The sequence below is a fragment of the Polistes canadensis genome, unplaced genomic scaffold, assembly GCF_001313835.1.
Source record: "Polistes canadensis isolate GaletaPanama2010 unplaced genomic scaffold, ASM131383v1 scaffold_52, whole genome shotgun sequence".
NCBI classification, from domain to species: domain Eukaryota; kingdom Metazoa; phylum Arthropoda; class Insecta; order Hymenoptera; family Vespidae; genus Polistes; species Polistes canadensis.
Genome location: NW_014569599.1, coordinates 698,170 through 724,763, shown reverse-complemented (window position 1 = coordinate 724,763; position 26,594 = coordinate 698,170). Strand labels below are relative to the sequence as shown.

At 29.3% G+C, this 26,594-nt stretch overlaps 6 protein-coding genes across 10 annotated transcripts in view; 3 read left to right on the top strand and 3 right to left on the bottom strand.

The window, feature by feature from the left end:
- Nucleotides 1-830: 830 nt before the first annotated feature.
- On the top strand, nucleotides 831-4,642 carry LOC106785519 (V-type proton ATPase subunit H). 2 transcript variants are annotated; one of them, XM_014746074.1, is made up of 10 exons: nucleotides 831-1,047; nucleotides 1,190-1,271; nucleotides 1,477-1,666; nucleotides 1,790-2,008; nucleotides 2,685-2,786; nucleotides 3,205-3,410; nucleotides 3,499-3,583; nucleotides 3,674-4,080; nucleotides 4,163-4,276; nucleotides 4,369-4,642. In XM_014746074.1, exons 1-10 carry the CDS (start codon nucleotides 990-992, stop codon nucleotides 4,469-4,471), a joined length of 1,566 nt encoding a protein of 521 aa, XP_014601560.1. In that variant the 5' UTR covers nucleotides 831-989; the 3' UTR covers nucleotides 4,472-4,642. The 2 variants fall into 2 exon arrangements, with proteins under 2 accessions (XP_014601560.1, XP_014601561.1); XM_014746075.1 differs by lacking the exon at nucleotides 2,685-2,786 and having other exon boundaries at nucleotides 835-1,047.
- On the bottom strand, nucleotides 4,532-9,645 carry LOC106785515 (DNA-directed RNA polymerase I subunit RPA2). The gene is made up of 16 exons (XM_014746064.1): nucleotides 9,450-9,645; nucleotides 9,044-9,376; nucleotides 8,728-8,967; nucleotides 8,333-8,655; nucleotides 7,992-8,251; nucleotides 7,662-7,904; nucleotides 7,299-7,576; nucleotides 7,023-7,220; nucleotides 6,817-6,924; nucleotides 6,556-6,732; nucleotides 6,264-6,478; nucleotides 6,030-6,168; nucleotides 5,793-5,949; nucleotides 5,444-5,697; nucleotides 5,202-5,366; nucleotides 4,532-5,124 (listed from the first exon to the last, which is right to left on the bottom strand). The coding sequence occupies exons 1-16, from the start codon at nucleotides 9,516-9,518 to the stop codon at nucleotides 4,912-4,914; spliced, it is 3,372 nt and encodes a 1,123-aa protein (XP_014601550.1). The 5' UTR covers nucleotides 9,519-9,645; the 3' UTR covers nucleotides 4,532-4,911.
- A 530-nt stretch (nucleotides 9,646-10,175) lies between these two features.
- On the top strand, nucleotides 10,176-13,261 carry LOC106785568 (rab5 GDP/GTP exchange factor). 3 transcript variants are annotated; one of them, XM_014746169.1, is made up of 10 exons: nucleotides 10,179-10,348; nucleotides 10,432-10,627; nucleotides 10,701-10,816; nucleotides 10,946-11,203; nucleotides 11,292-11,421; nucleotides 11,502-11,599; nucleotides 11,669-11,925; nucleotides 12,003-12,134; nucleotides 12,236-12,481; nucleotides 12,554-13,261. In XM_014746169.1, exons 2-10 carry the CDS (start codon nucleotides 10,449-10,451, stop codon nucleotides 12,995-12,997), a joined length of 1,860 nt encoding a protein of 619 aa, XP_014601655.1. In that variant the 5' UTR covers nucleotides 10,179-10,348; nucleotides 10,432-10,448; the 3' UTR covers nucleotides 12,998-13,261. The 3 variants fall into 3 exon arrangements, with proteins under 3 accessions (XP_014601657.1, XP_014601655.1, XP_014601656.1); XM_014746170.1 differs by having other exon boundaries at nucleotides 10,179-10,597; XM_014746171.1 differs by lacking the exon at nucleotides 12,236-12,481 and having other exon boundaries at nucleotides 10,176-10,627.
- A 1,214-nt stretch (nucleotides 13,262-14,475) lies between these two features.
- LOC106785540 (tetraspanin-9) lies at nucleotides 14,476-23,831 on the top strand. Of its 2 annotated transcripts, none has more exons than XM_014746119.1 (5): nucleotides 14,476-14,674; nucleotides 19,914-20,031; nucleotides 20,963-21,154; nucleotides 21,240-21,422; nucleotides 21,507-23,831. In XM_014746119.1, the coding sequence occupies exons 2-5, from the start codon at nucleotides 19,969-19,971 to the stop codon at nucleotides 21,840-21,842; spliced, it is 774 nt and encodes a 257-aa protein (XP_014601605.1). In that variant the 5' UTR covers nucleotides 14,476-14,674; nucleotides 19,914-19,968; the 3' UTR covers nucleotides 21,843-23,831. The 2 variants fall into 2 exon arrangements, with proteins under 2 accessions (XP_014601605.1, XP_014601606.1); XM_014746120.1 differs by lacking the exon at nucleotides 14,476-14,674 and adding an exon at nucleotides 19,263-19,678.
- On the bottom strand, nucleotides 22,109-24,829 carry LOC106785509. The gene is made up of 3 exons (XM_014746057.1): nucleotides 24,671-24,829; nucleotides 24,170-24,276; nucleotides 22,109-23,847 (listed from the first exon to the last, which is right to left on the bottom strand). Exons 1-3 carry the CDS (start codon nucleotides 24,827-24,829, stop codon nucleotides 23,436-23,438), a joined length of 678 nt encoding a protein of 225 aa, XP_014601543.1. The 3' UTR covers nucleotides 22,109-23,435.
- A 291-nt stretch (nucleotides 24,830-25,120) lies between these two features.
- Nucleotides 25,121-26,594, bottom strand: part of LOC106785508 (putative lysozyme-like protein) — a 3,175-nt gene continuing 1,701 nt past the window's right edge. The window contains exons 3-4 of the mRNA XM_014746056.1: nucleotides 26,301-26,589; nucleotides 25,121-26,151 (exon numbers count right to left, since the gene is read on the bottom strand). Coding sequence (XP_014601542.1) covers nucleotides 25,798-26,151; nucleotides 26,301-26,589 — 643 coding nt within the window. The 3' untranslated portion in view covers nucleotides 25,121-25,797. The remainder of the gene's footprint in view (nucleotides 26,152-26,300; nucleotides 26,590-26,594) is intronic.

Genomic DNA, 26,594 nt, shown 5'->3' with positions numbered 1-26,594 from the left:
TTGCAGAAATAGGAACCACAGAAGAAAAAGATTTTAATATTAAACAAGATATTGTACTTTAGAAATAACTTTATAGATACTCGCATACAATATTTTTTTTGTTTTTCCTCTTTTTTTTATTATTATTATTTTTCTTTCTTTTATTAACTATACTATTCAATGCAAAAGAAAAGATTTATCATTACAGAGAATAGAATGTTTTGTTTAAAGGAAAATGTGCAACAAAAGAAGATTATATTTTTGTCAAATTCATTGATTCCTGTAAAAGAGCGTTGTATAGAAAGTTTATTTTTGATTTTGTTTAAAAATTTTGAAACATATGTGTTATCAAAATTATAAGATAATAACAAATTCGTTTTATTAATTAGCTATACAGGATGAAAACTAAGTAAGATTTGGTTGCGCGTAATTATAAACAAATAAACAAAATTGCATTTCCAAGGATGGTAGCTATATATAAGGTGAAGAGATGGCTATACATGAAAAATAAAATAAAATAAAAAAACATCGTTAGAAAGTAGTTTTATACATACACACACAAATAATACTTATAGAATAAACATCTTTTTACAAAAATCACGAGTTATATTGATACCTGCAACGTGGTTTTTTCTTTTAGTTTAATCATTTGAAATATGTTAATATTATTTCCATTCATGTTCATCCATGTTCTTCATTTAGGCCTGTAAATATTTAAACAGTCATCTTATAAAATATATGATATTTAAAAAAATATAAAAAACTCTAAATAAACTATAATCTCTTAAAAAAAAAAATCATTACGATTTTAGGAATATGTTATATTTGGTTTTATAAAGTTTGTGGATCTGGTTGAACTGTTTTATCATAACGTTGGTGGCACTGCATATTGGTCTTGTGACCACAGAGACAACTGGAAAAGTTTAAGAAGATAAAAGTTAAAAGTCATTAATTTTAATCGTTTAAAAAATTTTTATTAAATTCGTCATCGTTTAATATCGCCTTCAAACATGGTGGAAAGGGCAAATATTAAAGAAATTATCCCAGCGTTACCCGACGAGAAAATTGGTGAGTAATCTTAATAAAATAGACATTCTAATATGACAATGCCACTCCCTTGATTTCAAAACATATTCTATTATTTCTTATTTGTGATATTTTCATTTTGTCACATAAATTATTGAAATATTGAAATATTAATTGTTTACAGATATGCTGGCTGCTACGAGTACTCTTCAGCAACAAGCAGCTGAAATAAGAAATCAAAGAATCAATTGGCAGTCATATTTACAGTAAGTATATTTTCATTTCCTATTTTATTTTGATCCAAATGAAAAATGATGATTACAATTATAATAATATTAATAAATATTATCATTTATTCATGACAAGTATACTTAGCAATCACAGCTAACTGGTTAAGCTTGTAATAAAAGCATTTCAATGTTTTTTCATTCAAATGCATTTCATTTATATGTATTACTTTTCATTTTGTAGATCACAAATGATACCTAAAGAAGATTATGATTTCATAGTAGCTTTTGATACAAGCGATGCTAATGTTCGGGAAGCAAAACTGAAGGAAAATCCACACCAAGCTGCTAAGACTTTTCTCAATCTTCTTGATCATATTTCAAAAGAACAAACTACACAGTATATTCTTACAATGATAGATGATATGCTTCAGGTATTTAATTTAAAACTATATCATTGTCTATAATACGCGTGTACGATTTCCTGTATTTAACTATTAACTGTTATTATTCCTATTTTCAAATGTTTGCATATAATAAATATTTAATTTTATTAGGAAGATCGTAGTCGCGTTGAAATATTCCGAGAACATTCTTCACGTAAACGAGAATCAGTTTGGGGACCATTCCTTAATTTATTAAATAGGCAAGATGGTTTTATAATAAATATGACTTCTCGTATTATAGCAAAGTTAGCTTGTTGGAGTCATGAATTAATGGAAAAAACTGATCTCCAATTTTATCTAACTTGGCTGAAAGATCAACTTAGACTGAGCGTAAGTTTGTTAAATATATTCAATTATGTGTTCAGAAGTATAGTGCTTGGTAATAATACTTACATAATTGAATCTAAATCTAAACAAATGAGAAAAATGTTGTTATTTAATTCATCATTTGTTCCAGGATATTAGTAAAGCATGATTTTTTTAATTTTATGTTAATATATTATTTGCTTGAATGATATCTTGCTTTGCTATCTAATTTAGATAATATGTTTATTATAGTCGAGCATAAACAAGGCACTTATATTACTAATACCTTACGTAGATTAGAATGTGCTTTTGTGAATTAATCTGATCTTATTATGAAAGAATGTTTCATAAACTTTATTAGCATTTAAAGTTTTAGCAATTTTAACCGAACAATCAAAACAAAATCTAATTTAATAATCGTCCTTTTTAAACTTACTTGTCTTTATACTAAATGCTTGATAAACCATACTATTTGATATATTATATGTTTTATCAAATATGTTACGAATGACAATTTGGAAATTAATTAAATTAACAAATGTGGGAATTTAATTAAACTAACATCAAATGAATATCTAATAATTTAAGTTCACACTTATTTGACGATATTATCTCTATTGCTTTTTATACGGTGAAGGGTTAAATGATTCGTTAGTATGTTAGGAGTAGAATATATGAACAAAATCAGATGGGGTTTTAGTTTGAAGCTCTTCAGGAGACAGATTTGCATGCAGAAGTAATGCAGGATACTTCTATGGAGGAGGCAGGGGAGACCAATGAACTGCACGAATTACATAATCCGGTTGGTTTTGTAATAACTAATTATAACTATTGATATTTGGAAAAATTGCATATGAAAGTAGTGCAGGGAGCAGAATCATTCATTAAAGCACAAATAAAATTCAATTTTGAGTTAACAATTAATTATAATTAATAGGTATCAGGACAGCTATCAGTTTACATTGACTTTCATTCATTCGATTGACAAAATATCAAATTCATTATTTGGAATAAGTATTTGATTTTATTATCTTTATGTAACTAAGCAAATTTTCTGTTTGTAGTTTGTTTAGTTGCTTTTTTAGATTTTTACCCGAATAAAATAATGATTTCATTTTTGATAATATTAAATGTAAATTGAATGCTGTTAGTTATCTCGTACGTCAAACAAATATTATTATATAAAACTTACATCCATTATCTGTTTTTTGATCGTTTAGAATAATGAATATATTCAGTCTGTTGGACGGTGTCTTCAAATGATGTTGCGTGTAGATGAATACCGTTTTGCATTTGTTTCTGTTGATGGAATTTCAACACTTTTGAGCGTTCTGTCTGGCAGAGTAAACTTCCAAGTACAATATCAACTTATTTTCTGTCTATGGGTACTAACATTTAATCCATTGCTCGCAGAAAAAATGAATAAGTACGTGGATACAAAATATATAAAATACGTACAATTTTTATGAGTGTTTAATTAATTCAATTACGTATAACATTTGTTATTTGCACAGATTTAATGTTATACCCATTCTTGCGGATATATTGAGTGATTCCGTTAAAGAAAAAGTGACACGAATTATTCTCGCAGTATTTAGGGTAAGATTCATTTTTTTAATATTTAAAAATATATTGAATTTATATTCAAACGATTATATATTTTCTTAATTTCACTATATTCTTTAACAGAATCTTATCGAAAAAGTTGAGGATGGTCAAGTAGCCAAGGAACATTGCATTGCAATGGTTCAATGTAAAGTATTGAAACAATTATCTATTCTATCGCAACGTAAATTCGACGACGAGGATATCACGGATGATATAGAGTTTTTGAATGATAAATTACAAGCATCTGTACAAGATTTAAGTTCATTTGATGAATATTCTACGGAAGTTAAATCTGGACGTCTCGAATGGTCACCTGTTCATAAATCTGGAAAATTCTGGCGAGAAAATGCTAGTAGATTAAATGAAAAGAATTATGAACTTTTACGAATCTTAGTTCATATATTGGAAACAAGTAAAGATGCTCTTGTTTTAAGCGTTGCTAGTTTTGATATTGGAGAGTATGTGCGTCATTATCCACGAGGAAAACAGTAAGTTAACGTGATCATTTCTGATTACAGTTTATGTTATATTATTTGATAGTATAAATCATGCACTATTTGTATTTATTAGTATTATTGAACAATTGGGTGGTAAACAACGAGTAATGCAATTGTTGAGTCATGAGGATCCAAATGTAAGATATGAGGCTCTTCTTGCTGTTCAAAAACTTATGGTGCACAATTGGTAAGAATAAAAAAAAAAAAGAAAAAAAGAAATAATTAAATTAAATTCTTAATAGATGTATTACATTTCATTGCATAAACATTTGCCTATAGGGAATATTTAGGAAAACAGTTAGAAAAAGAAACTGGAGCAACGGGCAGTAAATCTGGAACAACGGGAAGTAAATCTGGAACACAAGTTCCTGCTAAGGCTTAATAATATTTTGTTATAGTTAGTAGCCTCTTGGATAAGCAATTATATAAATGCTTACGCCTTTACTAAATATTGATTATGTACGTGTTCAGACGATATATAATAATTTATAATCTATATAGATTGATATCACACTGTGTATTAATATTATGTACAAAAAAAAAAACATAATTTGCAAGAAAACAAGATAGTCCATGGAAGAAAAAAAAATATTCCACTGTCTTGCTATTCTGTGAAATCTGATTCATTGCTTCCACGTATAAATAATTAATGAATCAGACAATCTTATTATGTACATATATGCAAAATTCTTTAATTGTAAATGTTGTATAGCAGCAAATATATAACTAGACAGTAGTACAAACAAATTTCTAAAATTTAAGGAATGTTAGTAAAAATAAATATATACATATATATAAAAATGTTAAATATTCAATTGTTCTTCATTTTTCTGTACATGATAATTGAATATTAATATTACAACAAGTCAATTGAGTTACAAGATATTTAAGTATGTAAGGAATATCAACTTCTCCTACAGAAGTATCATCCCCACAAAGTTTACACTTTTGTTTTCTTTCAGTCAAACCTGTTGGACTTACTGATAATTCTATAATAGGTCCTAACAACGTTCCACACTTTTTACAAATTAAAGCCTAGAAAATAACATTTGAAAAAAAAAAAAAAAATATATTTTTGAGTTAGAATATAAAAAAATAATGACACTACTTACGGTTATTTTATCGGAGCAATGGAAAAGACGATCTTGAAGAAGATATGAGCATCCATGAGATATTAAAGAGTCTCGTTCCATTTCTCCAAATCGGACACCACCACCACGTCGTCGTCCTTTAATTGGTTGCCTCGTTAATACATCAATAGGACCAGTACTTCTTACCTGTTTTTTAAACAGAAATTATAGTCTCTTCACATAATTCACATCATTATTATAATTAAAAATCGAAAAATACGAACCTGCCATTTGTCTGATACCATATGACGTAATCTTTGATAATGTACAATTCCAAAAAATATATCTACTGTCATTTCACGTCCATCTATACCAGAGTACATTCTTTCTGTACCGTAAAAATTATATCCTCCACGTTCTAATAATTTTCCAAAGTAATCGACTGCTGTTTCATTCTCATCAAATCTAAATGGCGTTGCATCGTGCACTAATCCATGTACAGCCGCAGACTTTCCAGCCATTACTTCGATCATCATAGCTTAAATAAAAACGACAATAAATATTTTCTTTAGGTTCGAAAGATAAATTATTAAAATATAAATAATGTATGTTAAAACGCTTGGTCATAATTACCTATTGTCATACGACTTGGAAAACCATGAGGATTGAATACTATATCTGGTATAATACCTGACTCGGTGAATGGTAAATCTTCAGCTGGCCATTTATGCGAGCAAATACCTTTCTGTCCAGCCCTTGAAGCAAATTTATCGCCAACGCTTGGATTCCTCTGTAAAAATATTACTTATGTTTTTTTATAATTATATTAAATAATTTAATAATACAAAAAATGTATATTATTATACGAACTAAAATACGAAATGTGATACAGGCTCTTCTTGGAGTATTAGGATTTAAAGTACCACATAATTTTACGGTATCAACGTATACGTCTTCTTTTCCTTGGTATTTTCCAGTTACATAATGAGATTGTTCAGCGTCATAATAACTATATAAATAATTTAACATAATATAATAAGTAAAACATATTTAGGTATATCATTTATCTATGACAATAAGTATTATTGATTCTAAATCATTTACCAATAATAATAATCTTTTTCTGAAATCATACAGCCAGGTATAGGTAAACCATCAGAGTCTAGTTTTTCTGCGAGAAAAGGTTTATTCGGATCGCGTGCAAAATAACTTTTGTTATCATTTAAATCAATGAATTCTGATTTATAAACCATTCCATGAGCGAAACCTCGTTCATAAGCAGATTTGTTAATAATCATTGCATCTTCCATATCATATCCCTAAAAATAATGTGTATATTATGAAATTAATTAATAGATATTTTTATAATGATCACCATACAGCTACGATTACTTACTGTATATGAAACAACAGCTACAATTGCATTGATACCCATGGCAAAATCGTCCATATCTATTTTATCATAATGCACTGGTCTGAATAAGGGACTTGCTGGTGTTTGTAATCTATACAATTTTGTTTCTGATTGTTGTTTCCACGTGTGACATGGTGTACCCATTGTTTGTTTACTCATCTATAAATTATTATATTGTGACATTATCTAATTTATAATAATTTTTGTTTTTTTTTGTATTTTATCTGTATGCAAGATACTTACCTGACACTGATACATATTTCTTGGACTTTGATTGCAGTCTGGCATAGGAATAAGACATGCCAAATTACTTAAGAACGAAGTTTTTGTTAATTCTTGATGAGTAGTTAACTGCAAATGTTAAATATACATTAATAGAGAAACATATATATATATAATATTAGTATATAATTATATTAAAAGTAAATTAATTGGAAAAAGATATTTACACCATCATAGGCTTCTTCTGGTACCACACAAATATCCATATAAACTTGTTCAAACGTTCCAATAAGTTCTGTTTCTTTGGTAGCTAAATTCAATACCGGTCTCATCATACGTGCGGGATTAGTGAATAAAAATAATCCTGGATATTGAGCTGGTACTTTTCTCTTTGGAATTAATACTATTTCCATTGTAGGAGGTACCTAAGATTTAAGTCCTCTCGTATATAAATAAAAAAATAATTTAATATAATTATTTATTATTTGAATAAAATTACATACCTCTTCGCCTTTTATCTTAAGTATTCTTAACTTATCCACGGCTCTGTTTATTGCATTATCATCGATAAGCCCAATTAGTTTCCCATCCAACATAACAGTATATGAATCTTTCCAATCATCAGCAAAATTAATAGGTATCATTCCAAGATCTAATAATACTGTTGGTATAGCAGCTTTTAATTTGGCATTTGGATGTTTTGTAACAATGCAATTCATAGTTAAGTGATTAAGTAAACCACATGGTGTACCATCTGGCGTATGCACAGGACAAATAAATCCTAGAATAATTAAGATTAACAATTATACAAGGATGTCAAATATAATTTCATACTAAATTATTTAAAAAATATAATAAATTATTACCCCAAGCATCGGGTAAAAGTTGCCTTGCTTCTGTAGTTCTCATTTCTTGGAAAAAGGAACCTCTGTGGATTGCACGAAAATGACTCATGTAACGCATTCTGTTAATATTTTCTACAACTATTGTAAGTCCACTAGTTTGCATCAAACCTAATCCTGTAGGAGTCTTTAAGTTTCCAGTAGACAAAAAATTTTCCATTTGTGTTTCGAAGGATCCTCCATACTTCATTGTATGTAACATTTCCTCTAGGGTTATACACAATTATTAGAATTATATTTTATATATATTAGAAGTATTTGAAATAAATAGTACATCAATATTAATATACTTACGTATTGTTAAAATATAATTACAGCCATTAATTCTGGCACGTTTAATAATTAAATTCTTAAGATTTGAAAGCCATCCATATAACTTTTCCTTTAACACTTGTAAATATAAATGACCACCTAATAAGCATTCTTGCATCATTACAGAATCGGCACCCTCTACGCCACACTTATTATTAGCAACAGCAAAAAGTTTTTTCGTCATAAATACGAGTAAATAAAATTTATCGAATGGATCATCCAAATGTATGGTAACGCAGTGCCTGTAATATAATAATAATGTATAAGCGATGATAAAACAATCATCAATAAATAAGCAAACAATTTATTAAAACAATAATTACTTAATAATGAAATCACAAATTTCTATATCACTTGCATCTTGAGATAATTCAAAAAATTTAACTCGAAACATCTTTCCTATATATACTTTACATTGTTCATGTGTATGTAAATCTTCACTATGTACTGCATGTAACATATTTAAAATACATCCTCTATAATGCAAATCATCTTCGCAACCAGCCATTAAAGCATTATAAATAAAAATATCCGAAACATCGACTAAACACTTTAGCATTAAAATAAGAGGTATGTAGTATAAAGTTTTCCTGTGGACAAACATTAATTTGACAGATCCATTGGTAACATAATGCAATGTATTATTCTGCAAAGTAAAAATAACAATAATTAGAATACAAGTAGAAAAATTAAATAACATCAACAATAATGCGCTTACTGATGAAGTATTATCATCTCGAACACTTCTTAAAAGTAATCCAAGATCACTAAACTGTGCACCGCGAGCTTTCCATCCAGATCTTCGAATTGCAATAGGATAATTTCTTCTGGACATTAATAGCATCCGTATGAGTCGTTCGTGTCCTTTAATTATAAAATAACCACCCCATTCTTGTTCGTGTTCATTATGAGCAATTAATTCACTCGGATTCATGTTATTAAGATGACATCTATTAGACTAAAATATATATTATTGTAATCTTTCTATTACAAACAACTTTAACAGACAAATTATGTATTATAAAAATGTATACTTTAACCATAATCGGGATATACCCTAAATCCTTTTCTAGCATTTCTCCTTCGTTACCATTTACAGACCATCCTAACTGAATTGCTATTTTTCCTTTATAAGTAGCACCTCTTTGTCTACACTCCGTAGGATATATTTTATAATTTTTTACACCAATTACATTTGAAGGAATACTTGGATGATAAATGGAGACATCATTTATCCATAATTTGATTTTATCGCCATTAGCAAGTTGTAAATGAACCGGTAGTATATCTTTAGTGGCTGTAAAAAGTCCATCTTCAAGCATGTAATTAAAAGAATCTATATGTGGAGTTCCTAAATTTTGTAATAACTGAAATACATACAAAAGATATTTTTATTTATATATGCAATTATTTGAAATATTAAAAAATAAATAAACTTACAGGATTTTGTTTATCTGGTGGTATTCCAAAATTTGGAGAAGTATTGGTCAATTTTGGTTCAGTAAACATTTTTGTTCATTCAATAAAATAAAATAAGAAAAGATTTCACGTATATATTGAAATTATTATTACAATACTATTCGCTTAATTTCAAAACATGAATGAAATGCACGTGTACTATGTATGTACGTGAGCACAAGTGCATTGTACTTTGTCGTATAAGTTAGGTTATCTAATACAGCGCCATCTATCAAACCTAGCATTCATTAATACTGCAACAACGTTCCATTTAACCAATCATTTTTATGATAATTGCACTCTATAGGGATTTAAATTCTTCTCTGGTGGAACGATAAAGAACTGCAGAAATAGTAAATAGAGAATATTCCTAGAAAATTAAAAAAAATAATATGCATGTAGATGCACATTTTTTCAAAGACGTATATAAAATTTAAAATGCCCTGGGTAGATAAATTTGTCAAACGTTAAACTATATTTAGAAGATAAATAAATATATTCATTATATTATATATATTTTCTATTTCACAGTAATGTTAAGTAATGAACAATTGTTGATATACAATAAAAACTGCAGAATATAACTTGCAGTTTAACATTTAAATTGTGCTGTATACATTCGGTGCTGATTTTGGATAGTTCCTTATTATTTCTTCCTATACCTTTCGTGTGCTTTAAATTAGTGCTGCCAACTTGAAATTAGTTAAAGAAATAATAAAAATAAAGATAAGACGATAAATTTTGTATCTTTTGCTTTCTGATAATTCTGTCTATAATAACCGGTGAAAGATGATTGTACTTTTAGTTATGTTTAATTTGTGCTTTAATTATTAATTCCATACAATTTGCAAGATAGAAGAAATTATCGTAATAACATTGAAGTATTTAAGATTGTATTTTTGTATGAAACTTAATAAAATATATAATATTTTATATATTATGGATTTCTCTAATTTTGTTGAAGAATAAAACAATAAAAATATGTATTCTACGAAAACACCTACGCTTCGTATCGACGAGGCTGATTTGAAATGTAAAAATGGTTGTGGTTTTTATGGCAATGCGGAATGGGAAGGTTATTGCAGCAAATGTCATCGTGAACATTTACAAAAGCAACGAGCACAGAGAGAGTATATATCAAACTTACAAACTGTCGACGTGTAAGAGTATCCTTTTTCATTTTTATTTAATTACATTTATATAATGTTATTTTGTTGTTTACTGTCATTGTAGAGATACGTCTAATAAGACTTTACCTACCGGATATCATAAACACGAAGAAAAGAAATCACAACAAGAAAAGAAGTATAAATTATTAAATATTTCTTTTCGTAAACCTGCATCAAAATGTAATGTATTCAAATTATTATTTTCTTATTACTGTAATATGTTTTTTATATATCTTAATCATATTTCTACTGTTTAAAGTAATATGAATACTATTATTCATTAATAATTATTTTTCTTCTTTTTTTAAGTACAAGGATGTCAAGAATTACTTTACGAATTAACTAAGGATAATCCAGATCTTGAAAAAGTTAAAGCTGAAAATAGGGATCTTATTGCATCGATTGCAAAAACACCGGTTGAGAAAGATGTACGAAAATGTATACATTCATTCGTAGTTGATATTCTTCAGAATAAAGATATTAAAAGAATAGAGGAATTGTCTGAAATAACCCAGACTTTTTATCAAGTATTTGCTAAACGTTTAGAAAATAGTTTTAAATATGCAGGTAATTATTTTATATATATCATTTATTGTTTGTTTTAAAAAATAGATGAAATATTTGTTACGCATAATATCAATTATTATTATTATAGACATATCTGCAGATATCAAAGAAAGATTATTAGATTACGTCGAAAAATATTCTATGACGTTGTTATACAGAATTTTATTTTGTCCACCATTTACAACAGATGAAGAAAAAGATTTAGCAATTCAAAAGAGGTACGTTCATCGAAATATATTAAAATTATTATTGGGGTATATGATACAATATAATAATTTGTATATTTTATTTTTAACAGAATAAGACAATTAAATTGGGTCAGTGGGAAGAATTTAGAATGTAGAATACACGAAACTAGTTCTGAAGTTCGAGAACTTGTGTACACATCTATAACAGGTTTGTAATATAGATGTTTTTTTGTTATAGTTTAATTATAATAAAATCAAATAATTATTTCTCTTTTAGATTTATTAAATATGGATTCTGCTAAAGCTCCACAAGAAAAATTAGCCTGCGTTATTTATTGCTGTAGAAATATATTCTTATTGTTACAACAATCCGTAGATGGTCCGGCATCTGCAGATGAATTTTTACCAGCTCTTATTTTTATCGTTTTAAAAGCCAATCCCGCACGACTTAAAAGTAATATTAATTTCATAACAAGGTTTTGTAACGCAAGCAGACTAATGACAGGAGAAGGAGGATACTATTTTACGAATTTGGTATAGTATTATTTTCTATTAGTTATTTTCATTATATAAAAGAAGTATTAATTTATTACTTGAAAAACAAATTTTAGTGCTGTGCTGTATCTTTTATTGAGAACTTAACTGCTGAATCTTTAAATATGGCTGAAAAAGATTTCAATGCGTATATGTCAGGAGAAAGAGTACCAGCTAATACATGGGAATCTGCATTGATGATGTGTGAAGTGAATATATAATTTTTTTCTTATTAATTTATAATCTTAGACTTTCGCATTCAAATTAAACGAATAATGTGTTTTTATTATTTCATAAATCCGATTTATAGAACTTACACTTGATGTGCGAAGATATAACGTTACTTGATAATTTGAAAGCGAAAAATTTAGAAATAATTAAAGAAGCGAACGAATTACAAAGTAGAATGACACAATTTAAACAAGATATAGAAGTCAAAGTATCCGCAGCTATTGAAAAATCTCCGTTATTGATAACACAAAGTCAGAGATTGCCTACGAATTTAGATTCAGATAATATTGAAAATTATCAATTACCTCCACCTATTATACCTCAGGTAATTAAATGCGTGCTTACGTGCACGCGCGTGAAATGTAATTTATTTAATATTTAAATATTCTTTCTACAGGTTTATTCGCACCCTATTAATGATCAATCTCAAAACAACTTATTGACAAATAATTCAGCCGATTTAAGAACTTCACTGATGGAGGATTGCATTACGCCCTCCCCGACATTTGATTTTCCTTCTTTTACTGGAGACGGCAGTTTAGATGTTAGTAAAGCAGATGATGAAACGAGTCTAATCAGTTTAGACACACAATGTGATTTATTGATGACTGATTCCCAATTACACGAAAAAGATACACCTGATACATTGCTTGGAAATTCAAACACTTCTAGTGCCAATCTTGTATCATCTATTGAATCAATAGGTCAAGAAGATTATCATGGATTTACTATACAAGGATCGCATATACCAACTATTCCTTGCAGTACAGGTGACTTGTCTATTAATTCAGCAGAATTGTCATCGGATAGTCATTATTCTACTTACTTCCATAAGATGTAATATTGTTTATAGATTTAGAGAATTGTTCTTTAGATTATCACACTTGACAAATTTAAAAGAGAAAAATTATCAATAGAGAAGAAATTATTAGAGCATTCCTTCTTGTTAATATATATAACATTAATTATTAATTATAAAAAAAGAGCTACTAATTACTATGATTATCTATTACAAAAATTCAATTAATATTGCAATATATTCTCAATGAGAGTTAAATAATTATTATCGTTAACGTGTACATAAATAAAGTGATATGATGTAAGATTTCAGTTTTGATATTTTAATTAGATAGAGCAGATATTAAGGATGTAATAATCTACGACAGATATCAAATTTGTGTGTAAATTGAAATTTTATAGTAATATATTGTTTCTTTATTTATTCATAATATATAATAATTAAAATATGTGAAATAATATTTATTGTAGGACAAAACACAATATGCTGAAGTTTAATTTCTATTAATTGTTTTGAAAAACTTTATTTAAGAAAATATAGTCATACAAAATGAAATATAATTATTCCAATTTTCGATATACTATTTATTTTTTTTTTTTTTTAAATATAACTTACCATAAGCGACGGAATATTGAGTGCGTGTGCGTGTCCGTCCGTGTAAAAAACTTCATATTGTTAATTGAATTAAAAGAAAGTTAGAGAGATATTCTTGTTGCTAATGTTCGTTTGGTTCTGTAACCATTCGTAGCATTTAAAAATGGATAGAAAGAAAGTATGCTTGTAGTATAAAAGGAAGACTTAGTCGTCCGGGAAAAAGAAAGTTTATTAGAAATATTCGCACAATAGAGTCGCATTAACATCAATTACGAGGTCATTCGCGGTAAAAGTTATCTAATAAAAAATCATTTTTTAATTCAAATGCGGTAGTATGCAGAACAATAATAAAAATTATAATCATATTATTAAAGACGATCCTTGTTCGGGACAGTCTGTTGCGGCTTGTTCATGGAACATTGTTGAGAAAGTTGGAAAACTTGTATCAGAGTATATACTCGTTTAAAGAAAATGCAATTAACAGAAATGGTCATCACCGAGAGAATAATTTTAAATTGATCGGCATTTAGAGGAATGTCGAAAGTCGAAAGCAAAAATCGTGTCGAGAATTACGAAAAAAAGAAAAGGAACAAAATAATGTACAGAATTATTTTTTGAGGGGAAACATTGTGGTTTTAACAATTGACAATAAAAAATAGCACGCGGGGAGGAAAAAAAAATGTTTAAATCGATCAGATATCAGGATATTCCTGATATTAATTATATAATTCATATATATTACTATTTTATTGAAATGGTTAATTAAAAAAAAAAAGAAAAAAATTAAGATTAGATTTTTTTGGATAATGATCAATGATCTATTTAGATCATTGTTCTTACTACGAAAGTAAATTCTTTAGATCGCCATCAGATGGGGCAACTGTTTCGAAACTGATCTCAGAAATGAGAGGATGGAGAACGGATATGTGTGCTATGAGAATTCTGTTATAACGTTTTGTCTGCAGTCGATTCGCGTACTCGAAACAGTACTCGACTTTTGACTGCAGCATCCATGAAGAAGCTTTAGTGATTCGCGAGGAAGAAAAAAGATAATAGTAAAATTTGTTTTTGACAATCTTAATTAAGAGGAAAACGTCTCGTCTAGATCTATTCTCTTAACGATCCGTAAGTTGTGTTATATATCACATCATAGTCAATATTATAAAAGGATAAATCATATTTTCGCGCCTTTAATCAAAAGAACGATTATCGGTAACTTGAATTTCGATATATTATTCGAATTATTATTTCTAACGAAAAATCATGTTTTTCTTTTTATATATTTTATCAATTTTTGAGATAATAATTTATTTATTAACGATCGCTACGATATTATTATTATTATTATTATTATTTTTTTTTGTCTTTTTTTGTTAATTAATTCGCGATTCACTTTCGATATTATATCCAGTGATATGGGTAATGCATGTTCGTATATACGATTACCCGATTGCATCACGAATTCCAATGCACGCGTATGCATGTATGCAAGTATACGCATCATACTGTTCGTTCTTTTCTAAGAGAAGCTTTTTTATATGCAAAACGATTCGTTTCTTGTTCTGGAGGTATAACAAAAGTTCTCGTTTCATCGATCATCACACACATTTTCATTTACATTTATCTTTTCTTTGCCGATTTTTTTTTATTATTCATTGTCTTCTTCTTTTTCGTTGCGATAATTCTTTTTCCTTCTTGCATATAAAAAAAAACAAAAAATAAAAATGTATATACATATACGCTTGTTTAAAAAAAAAAAAAAAAAAAAAAAATAATAATATCCACGTACTGGATATTTTCTTCCGGTTGGAGGACATAGTTACGTAAGAAAACTTGACTACGTGCATTATTATACACGATGATAACGATCTCCCGTTGAAGCTCATAATGAAGTTAATGCGAAACACTGGGATGAAAAATGTTGTCTGTTAGATAAAAAGGTGAAACGATTTTTTTTTTTCTTTTAAAGTATTTCTACTGTAACGAACTTAATGAAACGTGAACCGATTTATTATTTGAAAACAGAAAAAAAGAAAAAAAAAAAACAAGAAAGACCAAACCCACTATTCGGATATCGTATATATACGATTTTTTTTTTTTAATTTTTTTTCGATTAGTATAAAATAATAATATGAAAGTGTTAGTCGTCTGGAAAAATCACAAAGTTTCTCGGATTGAAAAGAATATAAAGAAATAATGAAAGTATATATATAAGAATATTTCTCGGACGATCATGATTAAATTGATCGTGCGAAAAATGAATACACGTATGTATACATATATATATATATATATATATATAAGGAGTAGAAGCACGTAGTCGATTTCTCTTCCCATGGGGGACGAAATTTCGAACGCGCGAATACAATCGACTTCAAAACACCCCGTTTATTAAATTGCTTAGAATTAGTATTGTTATTATTTCACGATTTATTCAGTCCCATTTCCAACGCACACGTGGGAAAGAAAATCGGTAATAATAATAATAATATACATATGTAATTATATTACAAGAGAGTCGGTGCTAATAAAAAGTGATGGTGTGTGAAACACGTTAATATTAAAAAGAAGAATAATACACGATTCGTATTCCGACATATCCGTTTTTTCTTTTTTTTTTATAATAAAAATATCCCATAAAAGAGTAAACATACATAAATATCATGAACGCGATTCGAAAAAGATTGTTTTCCTTTAGGAAATATATTTTTTCTATTCGGTTTGTTATACACGTATTCACATATATAGGTAGGTATACGTACACGTATGAACGATAACCCCTTTAAATATAATCCCTCGTTCGAGAAACCGATCACGTACAAGCCGTGTGGAATTAAATGATGTCGCGTTGATAAATGTGCCGGGCCCTTTGTTCCCGATACCTTGCATGCACCGTTAAGACTATCTCTTTCTTTCTTTTTTTTTTCTTTTGTTTTGTCTTTTTTTCTTTTTATTTTCCTCTACGTGGGAGGGATCAAAAACGTACGTTCGCATATTATCTCATCGTTACCATAACCAAGACGATCATTCAATTAATTATGTGAGCTATATATATATGATATGATATATATATATATACATACACACGCATAGAAATTTATAAGAAGAATTGATTTATCCAATTCGATGTATGTTATCTCGAAATAAGATAATAATAACAAGATGATAATCCTTGTAATATGAAGATACTTAATATTATTATCTTTAATCATTATTTTTAATAATCTTAATATTAATATACTAATTATTAATACTCATTTTTGGTGATTACGTCACGTGGGAAATTGTATGCACGTCGTAGGTCGTGTTAAATGTTGTTAATATGTAATAACGTGGATAGAGAAAGAGAAGTGAGAGTGAAAGATGAATAAAGAGAGAGAAAGAGAGTAAGAGAGAGAAGAAAATCGTGTCGCGTTATCTCTCTTACGTTTAGGCACCATCCACACCGGTTTAACGGGGTGACGGGGTACGGGGAGATCATAGATGATCGCAAATTGTCCGCAATTGGCAGGAAGTCATGGCAGGGGGACCGTTTTTACGCCCCCTCGTAACTCTCTTCTACGTTCATTAGCGTACTAGCTTCTGCGGTTCCATTTCCCTCGAGCGAATTGATTTCAAGTACGATTAACGCCCTCGTACGACATATATATATATATATACATACACATGCACACACACACACGCATCAACGTTTTGCTTGCTTATCGAAAAGCTTTGCCCCCTCCGTTCACCTGCTTTTTATAAGGATACGAAAAACCCACGTTGTTTTTTCATCATCTACGAAATAAATTATTATACACCTACTTGTATACGATAATTTATGAATTTATAATTAGTATATCGGTATTTTTATATGTTGAATATAGATAACAATTGATTGGTTTCAATAATATATTTATCATTATAATTATTGTTGAATTATAATTTAATGAAAGTAAAGTCAAAGTATTTAACGAAGAATTTTTCATTTCAACATATGCGTTAGGGGTTTTAATAGCTCGTTTAACAATATTTCTGTTAAACGTCATTAACTAATCAGTTTCTTATCATTTATTTGTATATGTTTTTTAATGTATGCGAAAAAAGGGATTGGTATATTTTTATAACGGCAACTGTTAGACGCGAAATGAATCCAATTAACGTTCGAGAATTTTGATAAGAAGAATCAATATTATTCAAGAAAGATAACGATTGTAATATTTACGTATTTGTAAATGAAATAAGAGAAAAAAAAGTTAAATGATAAAGAGAGATAACGAGATAGAGAGAGAGAGAGAGACTTATAAAATGAAAGGAAAGAATGAGAAAGAAGAAGAATAATAATAAAACAAACACAATATTACATAATATATCTTCAATTACAATCGCGAGAATATAGAAATGTCAAGAAGCACGTGGTCAAAAGATCGTAAATTCAATTCAACGAAGGATTTGTTTCGCGCGCTTTTTCATATGCGTTTTCAATGTGATGCACATATGTATAACTATACGCGTAAGTACACACATACATACATACATTATACAGAAACGCACACGAATGAATTGTAAATACATAGTCAAGGTAAAAGTTTCTATACATATCTCTGTCTCTTACTATCTTATTTTATCTCGTGTTTTAACTCAATGAGAAACTTCCTACGTTGCGTTACATCTTCTTCTTCTTCTTCTTCTTCGTTTAATTCTTTGATCGGATCATCGCGTATTTAGGTGTGTGTCTGAGTGAATGTGTTTGTGTGTATGTAAGTATGTAAATATATAATTCGTATAGTTTCTAATAAAAAGAGAAGGAGGAGGAGGAGGATCTGTAAAGTTCGTCGGCCATGGGATCGTTGATCGCACGAATTGGATTAGAATTTATTAAAGTGTATCTATTCACCAAGAGAAAGAAAGAGAAAGAAAGATACACTGTGTAAATCGAGCAAGCCGTTTTTATTCGAGATACGATTAGAGAGTACGATAATCCGCATGGTTGCTTCCTCATCGAATGAAAACTTTCAATAATTCGATGAAATCTTTACAAATATCGTACGAATAAAACGAATATATTTATTATACGAATAAAATAATCATTCGTTAAAAAGAACACAACAAAAATAAAAATAAAAATAAAACTATAATATATGCACCATCCCAATGACGATGGTAAATATATATATATATATATATATGTGTTATAGAAACGGAAATAAAAATTACACGTTGGTACGTGGTTTCTGCCGTAACTTCGGATAAAAATAAAAATGATTCGAGTTGTCTGAGAATGTCAGGAATGAATGAATGAATGAATGAATTAATTAGTTAGTTTTGCAATCATAACGTGTAGTATCATTATATTTAAATTTTGTAATCACCACAATTAGGATATCGAGTGAAAGGATACAAAATTAGATAGAGAATATAAAAAAAAAGAAGGAAGGAAATAATTTCTAGTCCGACACGCGTATTGTTTACGCCTTGAATTACTTCTTTTTTTTTCTTTTTTTTTTTAAATCATACCACGTGTCATTCTATCTACCTTTCTAGGAGGAGGAGGAGTACTTATAGGAAAAGTGACGTAGGTTCGACCTCCAATGGTGGATACCCTTCGAAGTTGACACCACCGTGCAACCAACCACCCTCCCACCCTTCCACCCCTTTCTCCCCTTCCTATTTTCCCTCCTGTTACGAATAAAAACGATCTCAATACCCATGATCGCGATTGTAAAAGCGTGTTGTATAGGTGAGAGGCCGTGTCTGCGGTGTGTCCCGTTAGGGGACCTAGAAGGGGCCCACCACCGGGGCCGGAGAGTCAATCGTATCGAGTTTGGTCCCGGACACATTACGGAACGGATCCTCGTCCATCGTGGATCGGATCGGATCGGATCACTTGTGTTTTCTTATTATTGTTTCATACTATTGTTTCTTCATTGATTATTATGCAACCATTGGACAACGTGTTTTGGATCATATTTTATCTAACGTTCGCGATATTGTTTCTTCCATAGAAATTCAATATTTTTCTATTTCATTTTACAAATTTTTCCATTCAAACGCAAATCAAAAATATATCCCGATCGATGTATTTAAAAAACGAACGAACAGTTAACGAACATCTCTTAGAGATTAAATATTACTTTATTAATCTCCGAGGTATGAAAAGAAATATTATAATACGAGTTTTAATAATAAAATAAAATAAAATATAAAAAGAAGGAATGCGAAAAGAAATAATGTTCGGAACGTTGTCCGATATTTATGGGGGAAAAGGGAAAGGGTTTGTTTTTACATCAGGATAAATTATATCCAATTGTTTCCTGTTAAAGTGATAAAGAAGAGATATACTTGGTGTATTATCATCCTTCATCCTTCTGTTTGAATTTTCTAGGAAACACTGCCAGTTCCCCCCCATCGGAGGAACACGAAGGAGGTGGGATTATATCATGGGCCGCACAGGATACACGTGCATTAGGCACGTTTTCTGTTCCCTCAACGTTCTCATATGGGTATGTGTAGTAACATACATATATATATAACATACACGTAAATAAATTCTTCCTTGTTTGTCCTTCTTTTTAGTAGTTACATTAACTCACAAAACTTGACCCGCTAACGGGATTTTTTTTTTTTTTCTTCTTCTTCTTCTTCTTCTCTCTCTTTTACCATGAGAATTTTGTATCGAAAGTTTAGAAAATTGTATACGCGAGTCGCGTATAACGCACGATGACCGACAAAAATTCGATTCGGTGATCGAATGAGGGAAAAAAGGGGGAGGGAGGAGGGGGAAGAAAAAAAAATAAAAAGTCAACGACGAATGATACCAAGTTGGGATTATACCGGGCAATTGTACATTTAACTCGTTGCACATTCCAATGCACTTTTCCGGCCTCTCTCTCTCTCTCTCTTTCTCTCTCTTTCTCTTTCTTTCTTTCTCGAATTTATTGCCACTTTACGAAACATTTGTTACGAGAACAAGGGTAGGGAGACTACTCTCTAAACGGGACGTTGAACCCTACTGTGTGCTCTATGAGCTATGAACTTACGGTATCATCTAAGTAGACGATGATGATGATGATGATGATGATGATGATGATGATGATCCACGCCAATTTGTTCGGTTTACTGACGAGAACATATTTTTTTTTCTGTACGAGTATTACATTCTATAAAATTCTATATTTTTTTTTAACCACGACCATTACCTTTTTCCCACCCCCTCCCCTTTCATCTTCGAAATAATACGTTCACGTATAATACTAAGAAAAGAAAAAAAAAATTATAGATATTAAAATAAAATAATAATAAATAATATTATATATATATTCCAAGACGAAAATATCAATTGAACGCGCGTATCGATTGGAAAGAAGAAAAAAAAGAAAAATTAACAAAATAAATCATTCGAGATAATTTTTCTATGATAATTAATTTTTACAGTTATGCGCTTGCGGAATTTTGGGTGCTGGCCTTTGGTTACGATTGGCATACTCGGGATACACAACTTTGGTACCACAATACAGTTTCGCATCTGCTGATTCCTTGTTATTAGCTGCAGGATGCGTTACATTTGTTATTGCTTTCTTCGGATGCTGCGGAGCTTGGTTTCAATCGAGATGCATGCTGATCACGGTAAATCTATATAATCTGTGTTTGATAATGATATTTAATTATTAAATTATTATCAACGTAATTATTTATTCGTTATTGATTTTAGTATTTCAGTTTGGTTATATTAATGTTCCTGGCTGAATTCATGCTCGGTACACTCGCTTTTATATTTCGCGAGCATCTTGCTAAAAGCCTTAAAGAAGAATTATTATTTGGTATCGAAAGGCATTACAATTTAACAAGGGAACCTGGTACCTTACCTGCCGTATGGGATCACATACACACCGAAGTAATAAATAATATTATAACGTGTGACAAATTTTAATTAATTAATTATACAAATGAAATAATATCTATCAATATTTTGTTACAGTTTCATTGTTGCGGTGTACGAGATTATACCGATTGGTATCAAATTAATGCATGGCCAACGGAAGATCGTGTACCAGATTCTTGTTGCATTGAACGAGAAAGGTATTGTGGTAGATTAGATCCTGAAGGAACGAAAAAAGAACTTTGGTACAAGGAAGGTTGTGCATCGGCCATACAAATGTGGTTGGTTACCAGGTTACACGTTGTTGGTACTGTCGGATTGGTCGTAGCTTTTCTTCAATTATTCGGACAAGTAGCAAGTATGATACTTTTTTGTACGGTCAGGCAAAAGAAATCATCTCATACTTATAAAAGTTACGATACTACAAATACCTAGAATTTCCGTTGGATCTTAGAAGAGAATAGCCTCTAAGATCCAATAGAATTCGTTTTTATTTTATAGAATCGAAATCACAATTGTATTTCGATTCACTGTGACGATCGATTTTGAATCTATACTTTAAGATCATTGATATTCGTTACTAATCGTATAATACGAGGATTATACACTTTTTACCAGGAACGAATGTGACACGAGTCAAGACGATGAATTAAGACAAGTGAAAAGTATTTATTTAATTATATTATATTTGTGAGATTATATTTTTCCTTCGTTTATTTTTCTGATCTTACTCTCGTTCGTGGTATTTCTAAAGAAAGATTTTGTAAATTTCGTTCCCATCTTTTCTACAGTCCTGACCACACACACACACATGTACACATAGACGTACATATATGTATACAATTTGTACATATTCTTATTTCCTGACATATATCCAAAACACAAATAAAGAATACATTAGTCAATGAATATAATTGTATATGTAGTCTCAATTTTTATCAGTGATGCTGAATTATTTTTCAGTAATCGAACACTTTTAAATAGGAAGTTGAAATTATTGTTTAATCATTACGATGTATTTAAGATGGGAAAAACTATAACTAACGTTTAGAAAATTATTTAAATTATAAATATATATATACATATATGCACAAATGTGTGTGCATGCGATAGGACTGTAGAAAATATATTAAATATATATATAAATGTATATAAATATATATTCTTTTGAGATCGAGGCTCCTTTCGAGCTAAAAAAAAAGAAAAAAAAAAAAACACCTAGGATCGTTTAGCTTTAATTTTCTTAGAGAGAAATGATGCCTGAAAATTTTATTTATTTATAATATCATTAAAATAATTATCTAGGATATATAATATAATAGTTTGCTTAATGCGTGAATAGGATGATGTTTTCCTTTCGTTTCGTTTTTTCAATTGATATATTTAATATATGTATATTGTATTTTTTTTTTTGTTTTTTTTTTTTTAAATATATGTAACAACGTATACGTTTCTGCGAGCTTACGACATATATTTTATTGTTAGAAAAAGTAATAGTCACGTACGAGAGACTCGAGAAACGATTAGAAAATATTTCAAATTCTATATCGTTAATTCTCCGAATTTCCTTTAGTCAGGCCAACAAAAAATGTTGTTTCTTTCTTTTCTTTTTTTTTTTAATCGTTTATTTAATAATAAAAAAGAAAGTAACTTTATATATACGAACGTCTAGTTGAATTGCATTCCCCCAGTTTTTTTTTCTTAACGTAACAAACAAATAGATCGTTTATTATTGAAGTAAAAATCGATAAAATGCATAATTTTCTTGAATTATAAATACAACATGTTAAAATTGGATCTTTCAACAAATTGTTTTTCAACCGACTTGTACCATTTTCTTTTTTTTTTTTTTTTTTTTTTTTTTAATTTAATTTTTTTAATTTATTGTAGTCCAACAAGTTTACCACCAAATTGATTCAACGCATCGACAATATTATTTCTCACGGATTTTCTAATATTTTGCGCTGACTGTAAATAAAATACATACGAGTTAATAAATCACGACGAATAATATTATTAGATAAATTGTTAATTGATTCTACTCACGTTGATCGCAGAGTTTAAAAAATTACTGAAACTTTCGTAACCGTTAACCAATGCTCTTCCAATACCAGCCATTTTATTTCCCGTGTTACCATACTTATCCTCTTCTTTTATTTGATCCACTAATGGTGTTGGATTGAACAAATTTATGAACAAATCGTTAAACGGCAACGTCAATGTTTTCTCAGCCAACGATTGTTCGGATTCGTTTTCTAAACGAACAGTTTCACGACTACTCGTAGTACTTGCAGAAAATATACTAGGAGGATAACGTAGGGATTCCAAGGATTCTCTTCCTTCATCCAAGAATATGGATTTTTCTTTGATATTCGATACTACATTGTTTGCAGTTATTATCTGGAAAAGAAAAAAAAAGAAAAACAAAAGAACAATGTTGCTTTATCCATAAGAGTGTCGAATGAAAATTTAAATGAGAAAAATAATTTTCTTTTCTCAGTTATATTGATAATTATTATTACAAATACGCAATATACATTAAAATTACGTTGTCAAATGTTACGAAATAAAGATAAAGAAGTAGTTACATGATCCGGTAAATGACTTTTTTCTTTTTTTTGTTTCATTGCAATATCCAAAGGTACAAATTATTAATATGGATTGCGGTCAATTGCTATCATTCATTATTATTCTTAAAGATATTTATCTTTTTTTTTTCTTTTAAACATCCAATTTTTCAATATTTCGTTTTTTTTTTTTACTATATTACCTCGATTCGATAGACAATGTTGTTTCTGGCCAATGTAATAGCATTAACAAATTTTCCTCTGGCAATTCTTATTGCGTCGCCAATTCGAAATAATAATTCCTATAAAAATTCATTGTCGAACATATTTTTGAAATAGAAAAAGAAAAAAGAAAATTCGAAGATAGAGAAAAAGTGGGCGAAGAAACGGATGGAAAGAGATTAAAGGAGAAAGCAAAAGTATGCCACCAATATCGATTAGAAACTCGAATCGTAAAAGAACAACACCAAAGATTTCTCCTACGTTTTTTTCTTCTTTTTTTTAGTTTCTTTTTCGTTGTATATCGATAAATATTGAAATTTTCGCATACGTGATCTTAAACGATTTAATTTGATTATTTCAAAACATTAGTTTCGATCGTGTACAATACTATGAAATAATTATTGCAATATATAAATGATTACAAATGTTTAATTATTATTTTGTTATTACGATAATGTAATATATATATCTTACTTGTGCTTGTTCCAATTTCGATGCGGGCTTTTGGATATTTTCTATGTTAGAATCCTTGTTTGTGTTCAATTGAAATTTCGTCGGTTCTTCTATTGGATGACAATACGACGACGTAACGAGAAATGCAATGATTAATACGACAATCGAAAAATGCAACATTATATTTTGTAACAGGCAACCTTTAATAGATTCAAATCACTGCTACTGAAAATCAAATTACAATTCTAATCATTTAAATATACGACAAATTTAAATCGAATAAAAATATTCGTTAAAGTTATGATAATTTTTGATTCCAAAAATAAACAGTTAACATATGTTTGATATTAAACAAATAGATTAATAATAATAATAATAAAGTTTCTATTTCATACAAAATGATTACAGAGAGAGAGAGAGAGAGAGAGAGAGAGAGAGAGAGAGCAACTTTTTCGTCGTTACATTTTTTCCACCTGTTGTTTTAATTTTTCGTTTCAAATATTCTAAGATTATTTAACAACGATTAAAGAAGAATTGTATTTATAAGGAAAAACAAAACAAGAACAACAATTAAATAATATTTTTTGTACATCGAATAAAAAATTATAAATTCACTTGATTTCACGTTGAATTATTGTTTAATGAGACAATCGTATATTTTGACACTTTAAATGCGTAACGTTGAACGAGCATGTAAATAATCCTAACGAACTTGATTGTTACGAATTAAATAATGATTACCATTTAATTATGCTTCCGACCCTGACGAGGTTCACACATTGACTGACGAAGCACCGATGGTTGCCAACGGACTCGATGTACTCTTACGAAACTTGGTTACTTTCCCTTTACAATTAATGCACTCATGATGAAAGCAAAGTCATTTAGTGTTAATATTTTACAATAATCACGCACAAACAAGAGATCTTTATTTAAATTTATTATTCGGGTATTATTATTAGATAAATACGATCGAAGAAGATAAGATAAGATCGATTGTTAAAAGGTAAATAATTAATATTAAATAAATATTCATTCGTGTGTTATATTTTCATTGTATAATGTTGTTTAACGTTTCTATTTATTTAACATATAATTGAAAAAGATAAATTATACTTTATCGATTAGCATTTAAAAAGAAATCAAGCTTAATCTAAGTGTATAATTGGTGGTAACACATCTTCTACCAGTGATGATATCGATGATGATATCGATTTAGGTAAAATCATACGGAGCAACCCAAGAACTGTATCTAAGATAAATTCTAATAAACCTATAACTAGATTAAGTATACCTGAAAGGAGACCGGTTACAAGATGTAATATTAATGAAACTAGGAATTCAGGGAGAGAGAGTATATTGGATAAAAGATTCCCAATTCCGGATAACAGAGATGATAGAAGACCTGGTAAAGATGTTACAAGGTTACGTACACCAGAAAGAAGCGCATAGACCAAGTGCAATACCGTACCTAATAGACCAGATACTAAGTTATATGGCATCTGAAAAGGAAAAGAAAAGAAAACAGTTTGTAATTAAGAACATAACAAACAGCCAAAAGATATAAAACATCAGCATAACTTTTCATACTTGAAGTTATCTTTTTTTTGAAAACAAACGAATAAATTGCAAAAAAATTACAAATACGTACATGGAAAATAGAAGATAAGAGACCACCCAAAAATGAAAACAAGGATGTATTGCCCGATATTGAAACTCCGTTTTGTGAACTGCTTCCACCGGAGCCAGATCCACTTGAGTCGTGGCTGGAACTAGATCCACTGGAACAATGGCTGGAACTAGATCCACTCGAACTGTGGCTGGAACCAGAACTTCCTGAGCCGTGGATGGAACCAGAACTTCCTGAGCCGTGGATGGAACCAGAACTTCCAGAGCCGTGGCTGGAACCAGAGCTTCCAGAGCCGTGGCTGGAACCTGAGCTTCC